The 23,469-nt window shown below is 38.5% G+C and overlaps 1 protein-coding gene and 1 non-coding gene across 2 annotated transcripts; one reads left to right on the top strand and one right to left on the bottom strand.

Moving 5' to 3' along the window:
* On the top strand, positions 1–15,576 carry LOC146004703 (rutC family protein UK114-like). Its single transcript, XM_083143655.1, has 5 exons — positions 1–133; positions 2,293–2,453; positions 6,294–6,362; positions 13,227–13,282; positions 15,301–15,576. The coding sequence occupies exons 1-5, from the start codon at positions 57–59 to the stop codon at positions 15,376–15,378; spliced, it is 441 nt and encodes a 146-aa protein (XP_082999781.1). The 5' UTR covers positions 1–56; the 3' UTR covers positions 15,379–15,576.
* A 775-nt stretch (positions 15,577–16,351) lies between these two features.
* TRNAR-ACG (transfer RNA arginine (anticodon ACG)) lies at positions 16,352–16,424 on the bottom strand. Its single transcript has one exon. It is a non-coding gene; the product is annotated as a tRNA-Arg (tRNA).
* Between the last annotated feature and the right edge of the window lie 7,045 nt (positions 16,425–23,469).

Genomic DNA, 23,469 nt, shown 5'->3' with positions numbered 1-23,469 from the left:
TTATCCTTGAAATCTATAGCCAAAATAATAACTTCGTCTGCAGCAGAATTCTAAATATGGAGGGAAACATGTCCAAGACCATAAGAAGAGTTATCAACTCACCTCATGCAGCTAAATCATTAGCTCCATACAAGTAAGTGTAACTTACTCTTCCTAGAATAGTACTTTTAAAAGAAAATTCATACTTTTCGTTAATGGGGCATTCCAGCGTTACGTGTGTGACATTTCACACACAAAATGTAAGGTTCTAGACATCAGATTGTATTAAAATATTCACAATGAACTGATCTCAGAATTATGTAGCAGCCTACTTTGTGGTGTCTATCAAATTAAAAAAATGAAATCATTAGATAAATTAATATCAGGTACAACTCTTTTCCTTAATTTCATCACATTTCATCCTGTTCTGTTATAACAGAATGAAATGTGAAAGGCTTAGTTATTCTGTTTTGTTATTAATCCTGGAACTCCCAATAGAGGGGCGAGGTGGGGGGAGGTTGCATCTCGATCTTGAGATAGTTAGAAAAGTGACTCATGGTGAAACTTGGCTAATCAGAACTTGATCTATAGTTTAAAGTTGAATCTGAACCAGTATGAAATGTACAGTGGAATCCATGAGTATTACCCTGCAAATTGTCCATCACCATGTTCGCGCACCTTATTTGACCCAATAAGAGCTTCAAGAATTAAAATAACACTCAAAACAAGCTGTTGACTACTTCTGCACCAGCATACATAAAAATTCATCGCTTAAGAACACATAGGGTGTAAGAGAAAAATTAATGAAAATAGTCATGAACAATTTGCACGGTAATACTCATGGATCCCACTGTACGTCCACTGAAAATCAAACATGTGACATGTATAAATTGTAGTCTTGATGAGATAGAATACAGTTGCAGAATATTTTATCTAGAAGTGTGGAGGGGATGCAGTGCTTGCAGTAAAGGGTAGGGGAGTGTATAACATTAAAATCCAACACTAATAGTATTTTACCATCCCCCTTTAACTTCAAAGGTGGGAGCATTATGCATTTGGGTACATATTCGACACAAGGGTTTTCTTTGTCAGACCCGTAGCAAGTGGTGGCTTGGGGAGGGGGGGAGGGCTGAAGCCTAGGACGCCATGCACAGAGGGTGCCATTCAAAAGGTTTTTTTAAAAGGAAAAATAGAGACAGCAAAGTCAAATAATACGACGAAGAAATTTACACTTGGCAGAGGTAAGGGGAGAAGGAAAGCATACAATGTGCTTCCATTGAAGAATATCAAGTGATGGTAAACCTAGACACTTCTTTTGCAGAGTTGGGGGGGGGGGGATCACCACGTGAAAATAGATTTCACAATTCAACTCGGTACATGATATTCCCTGTTCGACCACGTCACGAAAATATCTCTATCATAATCCCTTTTGATTTAAGGGGTTGATAAGAAGTTGCGGACTTGCCCCATTATATAGATATATACTTACTTAATTACTGACATTCTCAACTTGTCCAGAAATATTTTTTTCTGCGATCTCTTTCCGAAAATTAAAATCCTGGCTACTCCATGCCGTTGTTAATTCTTGTTAGTTTTAAGAAATTGTTGCCATTCGCAGACTTTTACAGATCTTTAAATATAACATATTTTTTAATGACTTTTTCATTGTTTCCTCATTTCAAAACATGTAAGATGTAAATATCGTAAACCATAAGGCATAAGAGAAAATATCGAAGAACGCACATAAAATATCGGTGCTTGGTAGTGGCGGGAGGGGAACCACAATCCTGCGTAGGGAGCCAAAATATCTATCTATAGGTCTGCTCTTTCCAACCCCGCACTTTCTTTAACCAAACGCAAAGCTATGAAAATAGGCGGTTGGACAGAATTGCGCGGGTGCCACATATGCAAAGCGAGAACGGGACAAAAGTCGCAGGCTCCCGCGCACTGTGTGGCAACGTCGACCAAGCTACGATGCCTAGTTCGAGCGTCAGACCGACCTCTCTCCAGGGCACTTTTGTGTCATCCCTGACCTTTCGAGCAAATACTGTCAGTTTGTATTACATGGATTACAAAGACCAACTCTACAACGAGATCTTTCATTCTCTTAAACCTCCGAATACAAGGGGTTGTGCTCCGAAGTGGCAACATCGCGAACTTCTGCCACCCGCCTAATTTCATGGCCGTGCGTTTAGTAATATAGTAATGCTTCATTGTTAGCATAGAGTATGTCCCCATATGAAATGATGTGTACAAATAGTCAAATTCCAGTCAATCGAAATATATTGTAAGACACCTTTCACACAATTTCAGCCAAGCCGTTCAAGTAAATGACACGATTTATATATCTGGCACTCTTGGACTGATGAAGGAAACTATGAAATTGGTGGAGGGTGGCACTGAGGCAGAAGCTCGTCAAGCTTTAGATAACATAGGACATATTTTGAAGGCAGCGGGCAGCTCATATGATAAAGGTATGCCAATCTTACAATCATGAACCTAACAGTAATTAGAATGTTTGCTTTATAAGGAACACCCATGCCCACGCAAAGACTCTAACTTGGAACCGTAAATGACAAGACTGTGAGTCCAGCACTCAATGCAACTTCCTTTCATGCAATTCTAACATATGTCTTGTATGTGACTTCAGCTCATTTAATTCTTATGAGTAGGTTCGTTTATATCTACAGGGTGATTCAAACGCCTCTTGACATTTTAGTCCAAAAGCATGCTATTCACAAAATTGACAGTACTGCTGAAACGTATAATCTAGAGTAGAAGACAAATTCAGTACATTTCAATGTGGTGGCCCCGTAAGTCTAGGCATAGCACCAATCTCTCTTGCTTTGATTGATTGATTGACTGATTTAGTTTATTTTACTTCGCGTTTTGTGCCTCTTGGCTAATTTGCGAAGATGGGGACGAGTGATGAAATGATGAAATTGATGAATGGACATTCACAAACAACCAAACCCGAGCGGGATTCGAATCCGGGACCCTTGGCGCGATGTGCTAACCACTCGGCCACAGGATCCGGCCCAATCTCCCTTGCGTAGACCGGAACAAATAGGAACGTGATCTCCCCTGTTGCTGCAACTACTCGCTGTGTCAGTTGCTCTATGGTGTTGATTTTTACTTGGTACACCCTAGACTTAGCTAATGAAACAGAAAACAAAAGTCTAGGGGAGTGAGGTCTGGAGAGCGAGCCGCCCAAAGTCTTGGTGAGTCACGGCCGATCCACCTATTGGGGAAGGTGTCAGCGAGGTAGTCCGGAACGATTCTGGCGAAATGGGGTGGTGTACCATCTTGATGGAAAACGCCATTCATTAGCAATATAAGGAAAATGTCAAGAGACTTTTGAATCATCCTGTATTTATCGTGTGCGGAGAACAATGTGTATGGAAGTAAATCTTCATTTGCTGTGAATGTTGATTAAAATTCAATTACATGAAAAATGAGTCAAATTGCCATTTTCTTATAACCAGTGCTCGAAGTGGAGGGGCATATGGGAGGATGGTATCTTCCATCTAGCAAAAATTATGCAAAGCATCCCCTATCTGTTCCATTGTATTCATGTTAATATATAGGACCATCCCCCTCAGCTAGCCCCAAGGTTCAAACAAACATCGCCCGACCCTGTGGCCGAGTGGTTAGCACATCGCGCTGCGACGCCAAGGGTCCCGGGTTCGAATCCCGCTCGGGTTTGGTTGTTTGTGAATGTCCATTCATCAATTTCATCATTTCATCACTCATCCCCATCTTCGCAAATTAGCCAAGAGGCACAAAACGCGAAGTAAAATAAACTAAATCAATCAATCAATCAATCAAACAAACATCCTCCCAATTTGCACATCCATCGCTCCAGCTTATAACACAACGAAAAAATGTAATAAACTATGAGTTGATTGAACCCAAGACATCTAATCACTTTGATAAGTTTTAATAGATTAATTAATTGAAATGTTATGGAGTTCTAGTGGATTCTATACGGCACACTCTATTTTACATTTTCATCAAGACAGATGAACATAACACACACATTCATGCGTTATTCATGGTTCGAACCCTTGATGTCACTGTATGTTGTTGTAGCCACTCACCCACTATCGTAATAATACAATGTGTTACCGATCCACCCTCTGTCTTAACTCACAATTTCCACAACTTACATCTCTATGTAATTTCTCTTAATATCTAGTCCAGGTACATTGGAAATTTTCATTACTATTGGGCACTTGTCGAAAAATAATTTACTTTAACTAAGTTAATAGAATTATTTTCCTGTAGTTTACGGTTATTACTACAAGCATAAGAAAACAGTTTTTTCTTTGTGACGTTTCAGGAGAACACACGCTCCTTTCATCAGACATTTATTTTCATTTTGACTAAAGATACAGTTATAACAATGGTTAGTAATTTTTAAACAAAAAGAATCTGTTATATAATGGATGTTGTCAATGTTACATTGTTGTAATATAGCAACTTAACTGTGAAAAAAGCAGTCTATTTTATTTTTATTTTAGATTTTTTTTTTTTTAATTATGAATCCCAAATATCATCAGGTAATTCAAATTCATCATTGTTTTCACAAAGTCTCTTGATGTTTTCTGTTACATTAAATTTTAAAGATGGTGGCTTACTCCATTTGTGAAAAAGAAAACTCCACACTGGATCTATGGAGTTAATAGATTATAGAAACAGATACTAGAATTTGTAGGAGAGACAGGTCTTTTAATCACTGATATATTAAATCCTGAACGTGTTAATATATTCTGGAACATACTGGATATATTTCTAAGCAGCTTATATACAGGGTGTCATTTTAATGGCGCCCACGGACCAGGGAAAGGTATAGAGGACATAAAAACAAACAACTTTTCTCAGTAACATTTTTCTCGTTGGCACATCGTTTCGGCGCTACAGTCGTTCAAAAAAGCCTGTTTTGCCGCCTGAATGCTGGCAACCACACACAACATTTGATTGCATTTGTGACGTCATATCCCGTCGTAAAGCGATGCGTTCCAGGGTTGCCAGGAACATACATATTCTGTGAAAAATGACATAGCTTAAATCAGCCACATTATGCACCGTAAAACAAAACAAGAAAACACATTCTGTAACCTAACAGGAAGTAAACAAACGATACGAAAAATGGTAGAAAGAAAATAGAATTCAAGTGAAAGTGCCAAATAAATGAATGAATGAATCAATCAATCAACCAAGTGGAAGTGGTCATATCAAATTTTGTCTCAGCTTACATGTCATATATTTGCAAATCTAGTTACCAAGTTGGCATCTACAATTTAGTCTATCTACTTCGTTCTTCTGATACTAGTTGTCTGTGACACACTGAACAGTTTACAAAATTGAAATAAAAATTCCAAAAGTAAGTAACACATAATGTAATGTATATCCAGGGTTTTATGAGGCAAGTGACAAAAATTATTGAAAATAAAGGGATATAAGTAGTAGTAATACAAGCTCTCCGACGACTGTGTTTATCTATGCACCGGATACACATGTAATAGTTTGCAATCTTGAACGGGGCAGTATATTCGCTACTGATTCATCATTACATTGTTACTGTGGTTGTACGTGTTTTAGCCGTAATGTAACAACGTGAACCTCGGTTACTTCCGTTATCAGCACAAAAGTATTACAAGGCATCTGGACACAAACCTGTAGATATCAATCTTGCAACGAGATTTGCAAATATTTGACATGTAGCTGGGCGTAAACAGCCACATGTAAGCTGTAAGTCCAATAAAATTAATTATGGTTCATATTTGACATGTAAGCTGAGACAAAATCCGACATTGACACTTCATTTACAATTTCTCATATCGTTAGTTCACTTCCCCCTTCCACTGAGATGACTGCTGATCTTCTGGCTGGTAGGCTATGATGTTTGGTCTACTGGAGGCGTTTCTCGCTTCGTTTTACAGCTAATAATGTGGTTGGTAGTTTGTCATTTTTCAGATAATTTGTGTTCCTTGCAACCCTGCCATTAACTGTTTCGCAGCGGGAAATGACGTCACAGATACGATCAAATGTTGTGTTAGGTTGCCAGCATCCAGGCGGCAAAACGGTCTTTTTTGAACGGCTATAGCGTCGAATCGACGCACCAACGGGAGAAATGTTACTGAGAAAAGTTGTTTGTTTTAATGTCCTCTATACGAATCTGTGGTCCGTTGGCGCCATTAAAATGACACCCTGTATAACGTAAGGATAGAATTATGATTTTAAGTAATTAATAAAATATTTTAAAATGTTTATTAAAAATAACCTTCTAGCAATTGTATTTTCTCTTCCAGTTGTAAAAGTGACAGTTATTTTAAATGATATCAGTGATTTTGCAGCAGTCAATGAAATCTATAAAGAATGTAAGTTTAATTTCAATTTTATATTATTGATATTGTTAATATTCATCTCACATCTGTCTATTTAAAGGAGTTATAGATTTATGCAAATTAAAATTATTAAGGACTAAAATTGACCAAAAATACAAGTAAAAATTATTTATAATGAACGGTGAATTTAGTTTTCAATATGGAGCAAGGCCATCCAAATTATGAACCATGGGCCACATCCATCCTGACAAGTTACATTTGGTGCCTATGTGACTGTCACCGAAAGAAGATCCCCACCCTAATTTGAGCTGAGTCCATTGAAATGAGACCCTTCACCATTTTGCAGCCGGCAATGGGACTACGATTTCAATGCCTGTTTATTGACCAAGAGGATGCAGCCCCTTTTAAAGCAGCCATTTTCCAACTATTGATAGTGGGTACTCTATGGTAACTAGCTGACAGTGTGACCACTCCCACTTATTTACATTCTATTGTTTGTTCCCCAGTGTAAAAGTTTGCCTAAAAGCAGATCCATTGTGGTCATACCCTTAGGCTTTATTTACATCTAGTGCTGAAGCAACGCTCAGTTATCTACACTAGTGCTCAAGTTTTGATCCAGTCAAAGTTCAATCGTCGTCAGTCTGGTATTTCCGATTTTGATGAAATTGGGTACACTTATAGAACTTTTGATGCTGATTACAAAAATGACAACTCTTTTTAGATTGGTCTAGGGGTTCAGAAGTTAAGCGTTTTTAAAAATCTCCGTGTACCCCACTTGCGGCTCCGCTTTGCATGACACGCATTAGGTTATAAATGATAGCATCTTCTCTCAGGTTTACCGTTGAAACTTCAAGTTTGTTTTCTTTTACTCAAGATAGTGTAAGCTTTCATTTAAATAAGATTTCAGATCAATGTTTCAATAATCATGTATTTTATGTATAGTTTCATGTATTTTTTTTAGAACGTTGTTTTTGTGCATTTTATCTCAATATGGAGTTTTTTTTTGCTACTCTTCACGGGGATACGTAATATGAAGTAAGAATTAATAATACACATTTCTGCTGAATGAAGTTTTTACAAATTTAGCTTTCTTTGCCACATATCACAGAAAATCACCTTGTGATGGGGTAGTTGGAACACTTAGAAGACTTGTATAGACATCTACAGTATCAAGTAACAAGTGCAGCAATGAAGTACCAATTCCGTAGAAATAGTATTAGAGGCATAAATTTCTTATTAATCACGTTAGATGAAATGACAACAACCCGCAGTACAATATGTCAGCGATTGCAAAGTACTATATAACAGCACCAGGAAGATTAAATATGTACTGTTTTGAACTCAGGCTACAGGCTATTTACAGTGTTCGGTAAGTTACTTTTTACAAGTAACCGAGTTACAGATATTCATTTAAAAGGTAACTTAGTTACAGTTACTGGTACTTTGAAAGTAACTGAGTTACTTTACAGTTTCTGTGAAATACTTACAGTGTTGTAAACATAGCAGTTTTATTTGTACACATAGCAGTTTGATTTGTGTAAAAATTTCAAATTGCATTTATAGTACATAATATGTCTTCATATACTTACATTACTACTGCAAATAAATGATGAAACACAGAGTCAACTTTGCTTGAACGATTATAATTAAGAAATCAATTGTATGCTGACCACGGTATTTTGAATATTATACCTCAAAACATAATGTACTTCAGACTTTGTGCTAAATATATAAGCATTTTTAATAAGATTAACTTTTAATGCAAATTATTTTTTATCACCCTGTCTCTGAACCGCCCATCCCAATTTTTCCATCAAGCATTAGTACACACTCTGAGCTACCTGTATATAAATTTGGGGAAATTGAAGGGGGGCATTGCACGAAATTCGCTCTTGAAGTTAGTCATTTATTTTTCTAAAAAAATACATGAAACTATACATAAAATACATGATTATTGATACACTGATATGAAACCTTTTTTTAAATGAAAGCTTACGCTATCCTGAGTAAAAGAAAACGAACTTGAAGTTTCTACGGCAAACCTGAGAGAAGATACGATCAATTATAACCTAATGCGTGTCATTCAAAGCGGAGCCGCAAGTGGCGTACATGGAGATTTTTAAAAACCGCGTAATTTCTGAACCCCTTGACCAAACTCAAAAAAGTTGTAATTTTTGTAATTAGAATTAAAAGTTCTATAAGTATACCCAATTTCATCAAAATCGGAGATGGTGGATGACATGGCCTGGATGATTTGACGTGGAATGACCCATCTCCAAATTGTAAATAAATCGAGATATTTTGGCTGTGGTCTACTTAGAATGTAATTGTTTCATCTCTGCTATCGTCTGATGCCTACATACAATACATATTATATACTATATTGAGTGTCTTTTTGGTACATGTGCAGAATTTGGAAGCAGCCACGAGAGTGCAAACTCCAACAGCCAATGAAACCTTAAGACAATTTCCCTCGACCAGAGGCGTGGCGTGCATGTAGCTGGTGTTACCGCAGGTAACAGCAAAATGTAAAGAATTAAAAAGTTGTTTAAAAAAATGACAACATTGTTAAATACGTTAATGAACACCGTTGCCGTCGAGTAGATATCGCCTAGGACATTTTTTGTGCAGCCGACAGAAGCGAAGAGGGAGGCCGTTCCGCTACCCTGAAGAGGCAACAAGGGAGAAGAGGACGCCAATGCAAGGAAAGAGCGGGAAGGACTTTGGTGTATAGTGTTCTACGCGGTTATTCATATGCCTGTTAAGGGGCCCTGTTACTGTTCAGACCTACCGGATCAGCCAGTGTTGTCACATCGAATTGGCATAAAAGAGCTAAATTCCGCCTAAAATAGGAATACAATTTCTATGAAGCAACTAGAGGTAGACTGCAGAACCAAGGCTGGACTGAACTACAACTGAGACCAGTTAGGTAATTGACGAAAATATAGTTCCTTGGTGTGATTCGTGATTTTGACAAACCTTGCTCCAAAATACTAAGTTGGCAACAGTAGTACGTACAGCTGGGTGCTTTCCTTTGTGGCTGCTCAGTGTTCACCACACAAACGTCAAACTGACCCGAGAAAAGTGTGGTTCTTCTTCTTCCCCTTCGCACCTCATTGCAAAGAAACGGAGACAGATGGGGAATTGACAAGGCTCTACCACTATTTATTGGATTTTCGTGGTAATGTCTCATAAGTGGTAGTTCTTTCTAGGAGTGTTTGTGGCTAAATCACTGTGCTGATTGCAAAACAAGAACGAAATGAACAAATATCTACCTCGAAGACATGTTTTCTTTACCGGGGGGGGGAGTGATAACACCTAGCAGGCATAATTGTCGTACTGATAGCCGTTAACACTTTTGAAAAAGTCACGCCACGCCACTGCCCTCAACCAACCACAAGCACCATAAACCACTTGCATTGTAACCTGTCACTTGTGGGAGCTGCTTAGCAATAGTAGTGCTCTTCGGTTTTTACTTTTGTTGTTACCAGACAAAAATTTGGAATAGTAATGGAATTAGAGTAGCTCATTGATTTCCAAAAATATGAATTATTTATTTTACTTTCCTACCAAATGACAAATTTATAATGAAATCGTTTCATCTCCATCCCATTTCCAGAATGCAGTGTTCTATCTGGTAGATAGAACACGGGCACACTCAAATCATTGCTGGTGTTGCGTACAATTGTTCTATCTGAAATTTCAATTCGCAATTACAGCATAAGTTCTCAACAAAACAAGTAGGTACTCATTTTTAGAGATAAAAACTTTCAGCGCAATGGTGACAAAGGTTCAATAAATATATCATGTCAAACTTTAAAGGGCTCTCCTGAAAACATGAGAAATTGGACGTAGAACATTTTACATTCTCACTGGACGATTTGTTAGCTAACCGGCGGCGACCGTTAGGCTTAACCACGCCTTGATACTGTTAGGGGCGCCTTTACCACCTGATTTGCTGTCACGTATATGTTTGGAAGAGTCTAGCTGCCTTAGTTCCAAACACCGACACAGTGGCGCATCCGTTGAGTGGATAACTCAAGTGGCAAGACACTGGTGAAATGAATGAGGGATACAGGTTCCATGAAAATCATCTGCTCTGAAGTTTCACATAGTAACGTTATGATCAAATATGTTAAGAGGGGGAGTTACAAGTTATAAAAGACAACACAAACACAACAAAACTAGTGATAATAAAACAACCAAATGCATAGATACTTAATACTGATCTAAAATCTAGAGCAATACTTCATACATGTTTCTACCCACTTTCCCTATTGTGCGTAGATTCATCCTCTTGAGCTAGTCTCATCTTCCGTGGTTGAACAGTAGGAACATTTAAAAATTTCGTACAAAATCAAACCCAAATTACATGAAAAGTTACAGAGTGCAGGAGAAAAGGTTCACCTGTTTGAAAAGCATAAATAGGAGGAATGGTTCATATTAGTAGTATAAAATACAATGATGAGGACACACATAGCGTACAAATGAAGAGGTTATTTGATTAAACAGCCCGATTTAACATAACCCCACAGCTCTACAGCACCTTGGCGGGCCTTGGCTTACCTACCGACTGCTGGTCTCCCTCCCACACTGTTCCGCCGTCACCTGTTATAGCGTGGAGGTCTCAGACCAGTGTTGGGGTGACGGGTGATCAGCCCGACGAACCCCCAGCCGTTGTTGTAGGTCTTCTCGACCGGGTTACGCTCACTCACTCGGAGCTTCCCAATTTCCTCACGATGGTGGGTTGCCACCGGCCCTATACGTAGGCCGAATAAATTCCGACCAGAGCCGGATTCGAACCTACGCCGTCCCGCAGCGAACGATCTCAAGACGAGTGAACGCCTTAACCCGCTCGACTACGGAGGAGGACAAACAGCCCGATTTGGCTACACTTAAAACTATGCCAAGATGCCCATATGCCCCAATTTCTCAAGTGTGCTATGCTCTCAATCCCCAAGAATTCTGAATCCTAGTGTAGAAATGAAGAACCCTCAAGAGATAGATTTGCCCACACTTAAAATTATGTCAAGTACCCATATGATCTTATTGTTTACAGTGTGTTATTCTGTCAAAATCCCAAGAATCTTGAATTCTAGTGTACAAATGAAGAACCCCCCTCAGACAGATTTGCGCATGTGTGTAAAAGCTACATCTGCCAGATTGTTGTCCATAAGCTTGTCAAAAATATGGCCCTCTTGATATTGTTTTGCCTATACTTAAAACTAAGCCAAAAATGCTTATAAAAGCCACCCTCACCCACCCACACCCACTTATATTTACTTCCGGTCCGGTAATATGCAGAGGCCTTCTAGAATTGCTCTGTGACTCTCTCATTTCTTACATCATAAACATATGATTTTTCACCTATAAGAATAACACTACATATGGTGTCATCAGGAAGTGTATCGTGGAATTCACAGATAATTTTAATGTTTGTCCTGTCATTAACCACAACTTGTTTTCTTTTTGAAGTGTTGATGACAAACATGGGTCTCTGTGTTTTAAATTCATCTGGTGTGTAATACATGTCAGTATTGCCAGTAGTGACCCTTTTGTATGCTGTAAATGCTTCATATAATTTCAGAAAATCATCCTTGGACATGTCTAAATTATAATTTTCTCTAGGAAACACCTCATTTCTGCCATTTTTAAGATATATGTTTTTGATGTTGCAGTTATCAAATTTACTTGAATTTTTTTCTTGATTATTGTGTCTTCCAGTCTGAAACAGTACCACCACAAATTCTGGCATGTCATATTGTATACTGGAGAATGAATTTGTAGCATCAAATTCATAATAGGCACCAGTGGCAGGCTTCTGTACACATTGATATGTATAAAATTGTAAAGGCACCTGTGGATTTTTTAGAATATCTGCTTTGTATTTAAGAGCATAACTGGCTTCATATTCAACAACTGGAATTCTTAGCTCCATAGTCTGAATAAGGCACTTGCCCTCATCAGGTAGGGTATTAGGCAGAGCTTCCCCGGTAGAGTTTAATGTACTGTACCTCATCAAAGCATTATTATCATTGGCAGCTCTTCTAAATGTAATTCTTAAACCACCCTTCCACATAATATCTTTGTAATCTGAGAAGAATCCTGGCAACAGGCGCATGGGGAACAGCACTGTGTGGCTTTTAGATAATATTTTATCACCAGCCTCAAATCCACCTATTTTGTAGTATGATGCCTCGGTTTTGGATAATTTTAGTGTGGCCAAAGCTGTAGAGGTAATGCCGGGGTAAACCACTCTGTTTATAACAACACCATGTTTTCTGATCTCAATTTCAAAGAACAGATGTGGCACAAAATTATCTACCAATCTTATATTTGAATTTGCCGGATAATCTGTACCATCGAGCTTTACAACATCAAATTTGATGTATAGGTCTGCTGGAAAAAAAAAAATCTTCAGAATAATAAAAATTCACAAAGTACCCCACAACTCTTCTTTTCTTGCAATACAATTCCAGCTCAAAATCATTGTTTCCCTTCAAACTCAGGTACCCAAAGCTGTGCTTACTGTCCAGTACCCACTGAAACTCAGTCTCATTCTCAACAGACATCAGGTCAAATTCTGACAGTTTTGAGAACCTCAGCTTAAATTCAGAAACAAGAGATTTAGATTTGATGTGTCTTGAAATGCCTCTTCTTTCAAAAAATGTTTGCATCTTGAATTATAACCTGCAAACAACATAGCTCTCATCAGAATCATGTAAAACTTGCCTAATACCTATGCAAATAATACTGTGACATGGATTTTATTACAGTTTATTCAGCATTCCTTTCTCTGCTATGTTAAGACTTGACACTTCTTACCCAATACCTTGGGTACGATACGATACTTGGAATATTCCATGAACACCATTTTAAAATTTGTTTTATTTTCAGATGTGAAAGAACCATACCCTGCAAGGACAGCATACCAGGCTGGAAACCTCCCGGCTGTAAGTACATCAAATACAAATGAGATTCATTTCCCAGTGTTTAATTGACACTGTAGTTAGTTAGTTCTGCCTTCAGATAATGGAAATTACCCAATAATTTCCTTCTCTTCACAGCCCTTGAAGTGGAAATTGTTAGGTGGGATATTTGCTCAAGTTTTGAGTTTAACTATAGGGTTTGTGATAAGTAGGGTCAGGATAGTTATGCACTTAAAATATCTAAAATATGCACTAAAAAGGTGCGAAATATGAAACTAAATACGCACTTTAGAAAACACCTTCCGTTTGAAAAAAAAATTTGTTTCAGTTATCGCATAAACCCTACTTGCAAACAGATACAAGATAAATCATACGATTTAACATGTAATAAATATAAAAGTTGCCGTTCTGAATTCTTTCACAACTCTTGTTTACCGTTGCTGTTTTATAAATAAAAGAAGAATTACATTCTTTACTTATTATGATTGCCCTTCAGTACACAATTATACCGCGTTTGGTAGAACCTGTCCCCTTTCCCGCTCTAAGGATCGCTCGACAGTTTCGGTGCCAATGAGAAACGAGGAAAAAATCGTCTGCTGGGCAGCGAGGAGCGAATGGAAGCCAGAAGAGAGGCGCTTACGTAGGCGCTGTTCCGACGTTGCGTATTTTAATTGGCAGCCTGGCTTTGCCTTTCCCCAGATGCCAGCGATCGCCTAGCGCGGGAAAGGGGACAGGTTCTACCAAACGCGGTATAGATATTCTTCTTTCCTATAATGTAAGTTAGTCTAACTATTCGAGAGAGTGATATTCATAATGTTTCTTAATTGCATTTAATGCATTACAGCCTGGGAGTACCTACTAAATTGATATTTTTATTATTATTATAAAAATTGCTATTTCATTATTATTATTTCTACTATTCAATTAATACCAACAGCCTGTCCGTCCCTGCAAAAAATTTTGACGATGTTTATGGTGAATAATAATATTAAATTACTTTTACAAGCACAAATATTTTAATTTTTGCAGTAACCAGCAATTCAGAATTGGAAGACATTTTTTTTCTATTGCTTCCTTCAATATTTAAAAAAATATTAAGTATTCAGAGGAAAATCTTGTAAGGGAGAGTCGTCCAAAACGGGGACAGCTGGTCAAATAGGGACGTTCGGTTTCTCACTGATTAATGTTGTTACCTGGGACGTAATATACTGCTACCATTACTGGCCGTATATATGCCAATTTGAATCGAGTCGTGGACGCAGCAGCCCGACCTTCTTTTATCTACAAAGTTGTTGTTTTTTTAAAGTTTTCGCGAAAACTGTTTTTGATTTTGCCCCATTGGGCCTTATCAAGCCACTTTTGAACAATCAGTTTTGATAAGTACAGCATTGATTGTTATATGTTAGATTTTGACATATTGCTTGATAGATTATCTTACATCTGTGTGAAGAGACGCCATGTTTTGAAGCGTTCACTGTCTGCTAAGACGGGGACGTTGAGGGTAGTCCCCGCTTTGAATGCCACCGTCCAATATTAAAATATGTTTTACTTACTAGGCCTATCCTCTTATTCTCGGACAAATCTGTGATATTATGTTGTTTATTAAGTGTTTAAATTGATTATAAGAGAGTATTTGTTAGTGTAGATGTTTCAAAGGAAAAAACAACACAATAATACTTCCTGTCTTTTCAGTTTATGGCAATTGTTCTTTAAAGAAACTTTTTGCAACAACATTTTACATTAGACCTCGGATTATCATTATTTCATACAAGTGCCCCATTTTACCTAACTGGTTTTCCAGAAAAATGTTTTTCCAGTCCTAATATCCTTTTTACACAAACAACCTTGTTTCCTGATAGTCTAGGATCTACTAAGAAAAGAAAAGTTTAGCAACAATCTTTTCATTGATAACTTTGCTTTTGGTAGGCCCTATTATGTTAGTGTCCCTATTTTGGACCACTCTATTAGTGACCACATGGAAAGTATATATATTCATAATAACATTTTTAACATGTTCTTTATATGTGAATATTTTATTACAGAATGCTAGCATAATGATTGATGTGATTGCTCTAACTGGTGACGTTGAGACCGAAGCTTGTCAATGTCCACACAATTGATGTAATTGTTGCAATTGGCGAAGCTAAAGAAATGGTTTCTTTCTATTTCAATATGTCTGCAAGTAGAACTACCGTGAAGCTATGAATGAACAGTGTGCGTCAAATATTCAAAATTTTGCTACTTTCCAGATTATGGGATGTGGTTTGTGTGTAGATTAGTGTGAATAAAAAGTAGCTCTTCATGAGTCAATACAGAGATTTTGAATCCAAATTTGTTTGCTTGATTAGTACTGTTGCACAATTTGCTTTCTTGTGAAGTGTAGACATGATAAATATTATCTAATTAAATTTGTAAAACAGTCCTACTTAACGTACTTTTTATTTTTTCAATCTGTGGGTTGTTTAACAGCATTAGATGTCAGGGAAGAAGCAGGCTCCTACAGCGAGAATATGATTGGCATAATTCATACAACTTATTATTATCATTAGATACAATAATAACCCGTGGCTCAACAGCCCGTGAGGCCCAGGGCCCCCCTACAAAATGCCACCCTCACCCAACCTGCCGAGCTGGGAGATCTTTCAATGTGAAATGAACACTTGGAAAATACATACGAAAATACGTATATAATACGAAAACACTCTATTAGAACAGTTCATTCCTACAAATTTACTTGTACATCAGATTCGTTCTAGTTTAAAGAACCAACACTCACATATAACACGGCGATCTCAATTGCAAATTTTGTGTGCATGGAAACTCTAGAATCTGTAATTTATGGTTCAAGCGACAAAATCATGCGTTCTATAAGAACTCTAGAGCCTGGAATCTCCTGATCCGTAGTCAGACGCGTTATCCGTTGCGCCACTGGGCCTCTGCTCCTTTAGGTTCTTAAATCTTGTACTTCAGATGCAAAAGGGTTCTGCAAGACTTCTAGCAAAACTCTGGAATCCAGCATTGGCAACAGATACTAATTTCTCAGTCTGTTTAGTCAAAAAATGGACTATGAAGGTCTTAGTGAAAATATTAGATCGACCAAGCCAGGATTCGAACCTGGAATCTCCTGATCCGTAGTCAGGCGCGTTATCCGTTGCGCCACTGGGCCTCTGCTCCTTTAGGTTCCTAAATCTTGTACTTCAGATGCAAAAGGGTTCTGCAAGACTTCTAGCAAAACTCTGGAATCCAGCATTGGCAACAGATACTAATTTCTCAGTTTGTTTAGTCAAGAAATGGACTATGAAGGTCTTAGTGAAAATATTAGATCCACCCAGCCAGGATTCGAACCTGGAATCTCCTGATCCGTAGTCAGGCGCGTTATCCGTTGCGCAACTTTTTTTCTTTTTTTTCTTTTTTTTTATGTGCTAACCATTTTTTTTAAACAAAATTTTATTTTATCAGCATATATACAAAATAGGTCTGTTTTCTTACATAAATTCTGTTAAAGTATTGTATAGAATTTTTAAGATAGTAAGTATTATAGTAAGAGTCCCATTTTGGCTATCTGATACAATATTTTTGGCGTAAACATGCATTTGTACCTGTAATATAAATATACATTTCTTCATATATTAAATACCTGTTTACATTTTTACACCACAAGTACATAATTATTGTTTTCTAAACAACACTGAGGTAGTTTCCAAAATACTCATACATTTTTGGATATTGTAACAATTTCCATCTAGTTCTTTTTAAATACTGTGAGAACAAAATGCTATTGTTCTCATACTTTTTACAAAATACATAATATATTGTATTAACCAAATTACTGCATTGTTTTTCTTTTCTGGAAAATATTTGAAATCTGGTCTTGTACACATCGACGGTTGAAAGTATTGGGGTGCTGTTCGACATATTTGTCCTAGATATGTCGTTAGGCATTTCCAAATTCCCTGTACTCCATTACATGTTACTATTCTATGCTCAGTGGTGTCTATCTCTCCACATATGTGGCATTTATTAGTTGTTTGTCTATTGATATTATGTAAGCGTTCATTAGTTGGTATAATATCATGTATTACATTGTACCAAAAACTATACACTGATGTATCAAAAAATTTCTTATTTAATTTTTTTTTTTTCCAAATATTTTGCCATCTGTTATTGGGAAAATGTTTTTCAATGCGGTGAGTCGGTATCTGCAACTGTTTGTGAAACAGTGTATATAAGTATTGAGAGAGTTTTACATCTTCACCTTTTGGCGGAAGAACCACATAACTGAATTCTTGCATCAAACTTCGTAGATATATCGGTCCGTTTTGCAATCTGCGTAGATCTGGCGGATTTTTGGGTGGAAATTCCTCCGTCCATAACTGTAAGTAGTTATGGTACCGCCTTGAGGTCGATAAATCAATTGATTGGAAAAGATCGATCAAAGATCAATTGATGACGCAGCAGTTTTTTGTTGTTTTTTTGGATGACGTCATAAAAGGGCGGGGCTTATTTTGTAAGGATGATTTTGATTGGTTGTGACGTCATAAATGGGCGGGGCTTATTTTGTAAGGATTGTTTTGATTGGTTGAAGGAATTCGGGTTTTTCCCGCGGGAGTTTCCGGCGTCTGAAAACAGATGGCGTTGATGAGTCAGAAAGTCTGGGGTGGGGAGGAGGAAAAGTACGCGGTGACGGTTGGTTTTCTCGGAATTGGAGTACGTGTTTTCGGGGTCTGAAAACAGATGGCGTTGATGAGTCACGGGTTTTTCCAGTGACGGTTGGTCGGTAGTTTCCGGTGTCTGAAAACAGATGGCGTTGATGAGTCAGAAAGTCTGGAGGAGGAAAAGTAGGCGACGCGGTGACGGTTGGTTTTCTCGGAATTGGAGTACGTGTTTTCGGGGTCTGAAAACAGATGGCGTTGATGAGTCACGGGTTTTTCCAGTGACGGTTGGTCGGTAGTTTCCGGTGTCTGAAAACAGATGGCGTTGATGAGTCAGAAAGTCTGGGTTGGGAGGAGGAAAAGTTTTTGTTATGTTATTTTGGCATGTGACGTCATATATAAATTGGAGTACGTGTTTCCGGTGTTTGAAAACAGATGGCGTTGATGAGTCATTCTAGGGAATTCCAGGAATTGGGCGTGTCTGTTTTCTGTCTGAAAGGAACATGTTCGAACATGTTTTAGGTTGATGAGCCATTCTTGGAAATTCTTGGAATCGGGTGTGGTTATTTTCTGTCTGAAAGGAACATGTTCGAACATGTTTTAGGCTCGGTCTTCTAGAGGACTATTTGAAGTATGTTTAACGGAAATTTGACGTAGAAAAAAGGAAGGTATAAATAGAAGGGATACATGATAATAGCGTCATGCGAGGATGGATGTGTGCGGTACAAGACTGTCTGATAATGGCGTGAATTTCTACGAGGTTAGCTAGTGACTGACCGGAAGAATTAGTGACTGCAGGATTTTACTATTCAGGCTTTAGCGACAGAGTATTATGTTTTCATTGTTCGTACGGACTTTGCGATTGGACATCCAAAGATTGTCCGATTCTAGGACATTACATGTTGGTACCCCAGTGTCCTTTTATACAGAGTGTTGCGGCGTTACATCGTAACTCCAAGAGCTGCAAGTATTGCGACAGTATAGAGACTCTTGAGAAAACGTCCGATAAACCTAGTGTGGATTCTGTGTGCAAAATATGTTTTGAGAATCCTAGCAGTGTTGTAATTCTCCCGTGTCGACATTTTGTTTCCTGCGGATCCTGTGCTTCCCAATTGGACAAGTGCGCCGTATGCCGGGGTAGCATTGAAGATACGTTGACAGTTTTCACCTGATGAACAAAATGGATGTCTGTTTTTTGGACGTTCAAGGTCTTCGAGGAGCAGGAGGAGAATTTGTGTGGAAAGAAGTCGGAATTTTAAAATTTCCTTTTGACAATGCATTTGATTGTTTAGTGAAATCTCCATATGGTTTACACTGTTTGAGTGAAAAGTATCGCCGAGTGAATTACTGGCTCCGTGCCAACAAACACGGTCTCAACTGGGGAGATGGATGGCTGCCGTATGAGAAATTAGGAGATCTGTTATATGTTGTGCTTGTGAATCAAATAGTGTACGTTAAAGGTACGGAGAAAGTGAAATGGTTTGAAAAATTACTTGGAAAAAAAGGTAAAAATAAAATATCCGTACGTAACATCGAAGAACTTGAATGTCCAAAATTGAATAGTGTGAAAAACATTTCAGGAAGATGCAAAGAACATAGCAAATGTGAAAATGTAAAAAAAACCTGTGCAGTTGAAAATGTCTGGAAGATGTACAGTTTCTATTGTAATAAGTACAAGAAATAAAAGAGTTTTTTAAAATATACAAATGTTTTATTTACAATCGGTAATATGGGTTTAAATACATAGCATAACACAAATGTTGTATTTACAATTGAATATGAAAGGTTTACAATACCTGAAGGGTTATATTACAATACATAAAATAACAGCGGTTGATGTACAATACATAAAAGAACAATGATTCATTTACAATGGCTACTTACAACATCAGATACATGAAAGTAACAGAACTTATTTACAATGTCAATGTCTGCCCAAGATTGTTCTCAAGATATATTTCAATCATCAGTTCGTTGTACCAAAGAATATAAAAATAGTTCACTAAATTGGGCACTTCTTTTTTTTCTGAAACCATATTTTTCTTGATGCAATATACAAAAGCCTCCATTTCGGGTTGCAATTTATGATAACGTTCGTTCTTTAATTTCTGCAGAGGCCAAAAAAGGTTACACAAAAATAAGTGTAGTTCAGAGGCTGTGAAAATAAAAGCATCGGATGAATGATGCTGATACATCGAGATACAACGTTTCCCGAAAAAATTTACAGCACTGACGGTGATATTTCCTGTAACCAAGTAATTGAATCGACGACCTGTTTCGACGTAATTCAGTAAGTCAGATTTCAAAGCCCACAGTTCTCTAATCTGCTTAGAATCGATGCGTACGGGTGATCTCCCCTGTTGCGAAAACTCCCACACCAAATTGAAAGGGGATTGCTTTTCGAATCCTATTGCCACGAACTTGTTTTTTTCCTTGTTCAGAAAATATGTGTTAGCAAGATAGAGATCTAAACACGCCTCTACGTTGTGTAGTCCAGGACATTCGATTGTATCTGGGGAAAAGCCGATCTCCCTACGACGTTTCATGAAATCACAGTCTGTAGTCACATCTACCCCCTCGTCCATCGGTTCGTTCTTGATAGGGACAGTTTCGATTTTGAGGGGCTGCACACGTTTGCGGGTTTTACGTTTGGAAGCATCATCCTGATGGGTCATGCGTTTCACTAGTTTATTGTGTTTTTCCATTGTAGAATCCTTAGTAGGCTCCATGATGTTTTCACTAGAGCTGTCTCGACGACACTGAGAGAAAGCTACAGCAGCACACATTTATATAGCTTTTTGCATAACACGACACCGGATCGTGTGGATGGAGCAACACGATTGATCCCCTCTCGGGCACTTGGAATGGGGTAAACATTTGAAGATCTGACGAAAACGGTGTAGGATATATCCATCTTTACTGACACCGGGCGGAAATGCTTGAATGAAATCCTTGGTCGTAACATGGCGTGCTTTGTAATAAGCATACACGCAACAGTAATGTCCGCACGTCGTGGCCAATACCCCCTGTAAGGGAATGTTGTTGTAAGTCCAGACCGAGGAATGACGATTCAGGGAAGTTACGAATTCTGGATAGAAAGGATGAAATCCGTATGAATCGAAATATTCAGCAATATTGTTTTTGCCAAAATAGAAGGCCACCCAGTGTGTACCCTGGAAGTTGGAAGTGTCAGTGTTTGCGATTATCAAAGCAGGGGTAGGAAACGTCCGAGGTAAAAGATCTCTCGAGTAAACACCGTAGAAAATGTTCTTGGTGGAACAGTTTTGAGATAGAATCTCCCTGATCTGCGACGTGTTCATGCTGCCTATGTTTCCGAAAACGTAAAATGAGAGTAAGATGATATTCTTCTAATATTTTGGGGGACGGTTGCGTGTCAACAGGTTTGGCGGACAGTACTTCCGAAGAATCACTATTATAAATATCATCACAGGTTAACAGTTCGATGAGTTTTCCCATCTCACGTTACATATGTTTTCATATTTTTATAATAATATTTCTGTCTTTGGTTATTTCTATGCTCCCAGGGCTGTTGTCAAGTAGTTCGGGAAACGATTGTATGTTCACAGGTTTTGAAGTTGTCACTTTCGAAGAAACACTACTATGCTTAATAGTACGGGTTATCACTTTGGTAGGTTTCTCCATCACAGGTAGTATAATGTCTACGTCAGAACTGTCTCGATAACACTGCGAGCCAGAAACACAAGCACACATATTTATAGACAATTCGGTCTCACTGATGGAGGATAACACTTCTGTCTTTTGTTATATCTACTGCACATTCGAATTCAGCATACAGAAGGCATGTTATATTTTCCGACAGCTGGGGAGAAAATTGCATCTCGGCTCCGATGATACCTTGTTCCTGGAGACTGGTGTGCGTGTCGTTTCCTGAAGAGTCAGGTGTTATGTCGAAAATCAGGAAAAAGGATCCGTTCTCGAACATTTTCCTTGTGATCTGGTGTCCGTAATTGGCGTGGTGAATGCCTGTACCGGAAAATAGAGTTTGATAGGCACGTGTTATCAATCCTCCGTTTCCTCCTGTGGTGACCCGCAAGGGTTCGTAAGGTACGAGTTCTCCATTTTTCACAAGATGGAAAGAAGATAGATTGAAACTTCTAAAGTCGAACGGATTTTTCTTAGAGTCTCCGAGAAAGCTGGCGGTGGATACCATAGCAAAAAGAACAACATTCGGAAAAGCACCTTGAAAAGCATTATCGATCGAAATCTGCTGCGTTCCGGCAACGTAAGAATAAGCTTTGATGACGCTTCTGGTGAACGGATAATGGGCTGGAGCGTAAGAGAGTGCTCTGTCTATGGCCAAACTGGTGGTAGGAGTAGGAATGATGTGATTTATTTCGAGAACAGCCTTTAAAATTTTTATTCTGGTGGTTGGTGAAGTCTGATCTCCCCAGATGTAAAAAGCATCACGTGACCTGGCTAGATCGATACGTACTTGAACGCCGTTGACCAGGTATTTAGGCTGGTGGAAAAAATCTATGTGCAGTTTTCCCATAAGTTCGACTACGGCAGACACTTCCGTAGGACTTCCGGTTGTCGGAACGTGCTGGAAAAAGTCTTTTCTGGTGGTGAAACCTTTGTTGTCGGCTGTGATTGCATCTTGATGTCCAGGTGTGTCCAAGTACCACAAGGCATTTGTGAGATGCGTGTTCGCAGCATCGCTGCCGTAATTGATTTCTGCTTCGAAGATTGATTTATATGCGTAATTGTTATCGGCAACTGTTACAGCGATACCGTTGAGAGCCACTGTAACTTGTGAAAAAAGTGAATGGAGAGGATAATTTACGACCCCGCAGTTTTTTGTGAGGGCGTTGGAAGGTTCGGAAGCACTCATGGGAGACCCATCTTGATTGACCATCTGCGTTAGCAGACGGAGATAGGCAGATGAAAGATCTAGAAAATCTGTTCCTGCCGGCGGAACGGCAAATTGAAGTATGTTCTGATTATCGATGGAAGTGATAGGCTTGTAGGCGACCGTGTAAGTTTTTTCGACATTTTGCTGAATAGGTTTTTTGCTGAAAAGATCGAACTGTGAGATCATGCAAGTGTTATTCTCCATCATTATCCAAAAATATCTTTTCCTGCCGCCTTCTGTTTAATTTTCCTTTTGCGTGTTGTCCTAGATTTTGTGGATGTTTTTCTCCGCTTTTTGGATGCGCTTTTTTTACGGATCGCAGATGTTCTAATACGGGTGGCTGAACGTTTTAACATCGACTGAGCAATTTTTGTTGCAGGTTTTGTTCTTATACCGGAACCTACCAGAGAGTCGATTTTCCGTTGTGCTTTACTTTGAAGATTTTGACCCGCTTCACGTACACGTTGACGAACGATAGTTCTTGGAGTTTGCTGGCTTGTTGCAATGTCGGTGACAATGTTAGCGCCTGTTTTCAAAGCTTCTTTTCCGATCGCTTTTGCACCACTCCAGAGTAGAGGTTTCACCATTCTAAAGAGTCCTGCGAAGAGAGACCCCAATCCTCTCCCTTTTTGAATTCTAGTTGAACGATAGATGGGTCCAATTCC

Source organism: Lepisma saccharinum, chromosome 22, assembly GCF_977018435.1.
Source record: "Lepisma saccharinum chromosome 22, izLepSacc3.1, whole genome shotgun sequence".
Taxonomy (NCBI): domain Eukaryota; kingdom Metazoa; phylum Arthropoda; class Insecta; order Zygentoma; family Lepismatidae; genus Lepisma; species Lepisma saccharinum.
This window is presented reverse-complemented; position numbering and strand designations above follow the sequence as displayed.

Excerpts from the sequence above, each read along its gene's own strand:
- LOC146004703 (XM_083143655.1), top strand. The coding sequence starts at position 57 with ATGGAGGGAAACATGTCCAAGACCATAAGAAGAGTTATCAACTCACCT. Across the intron at positions 134-2,292 it reads AAATCATTAGCTCCATACAA|CCAAGCCGTTCAAGTAAATG; the intron begins GTAAGTGTAACT and ends ACACAATTTCAG. Across the intron at positions 6,363-13,226 it reads CAATGAAATCTATAAAGAAT|ATGTGAAAGAACCATACCCT; the intron begins GTAAGTTTAATT and ends TTTTATTTTCAG.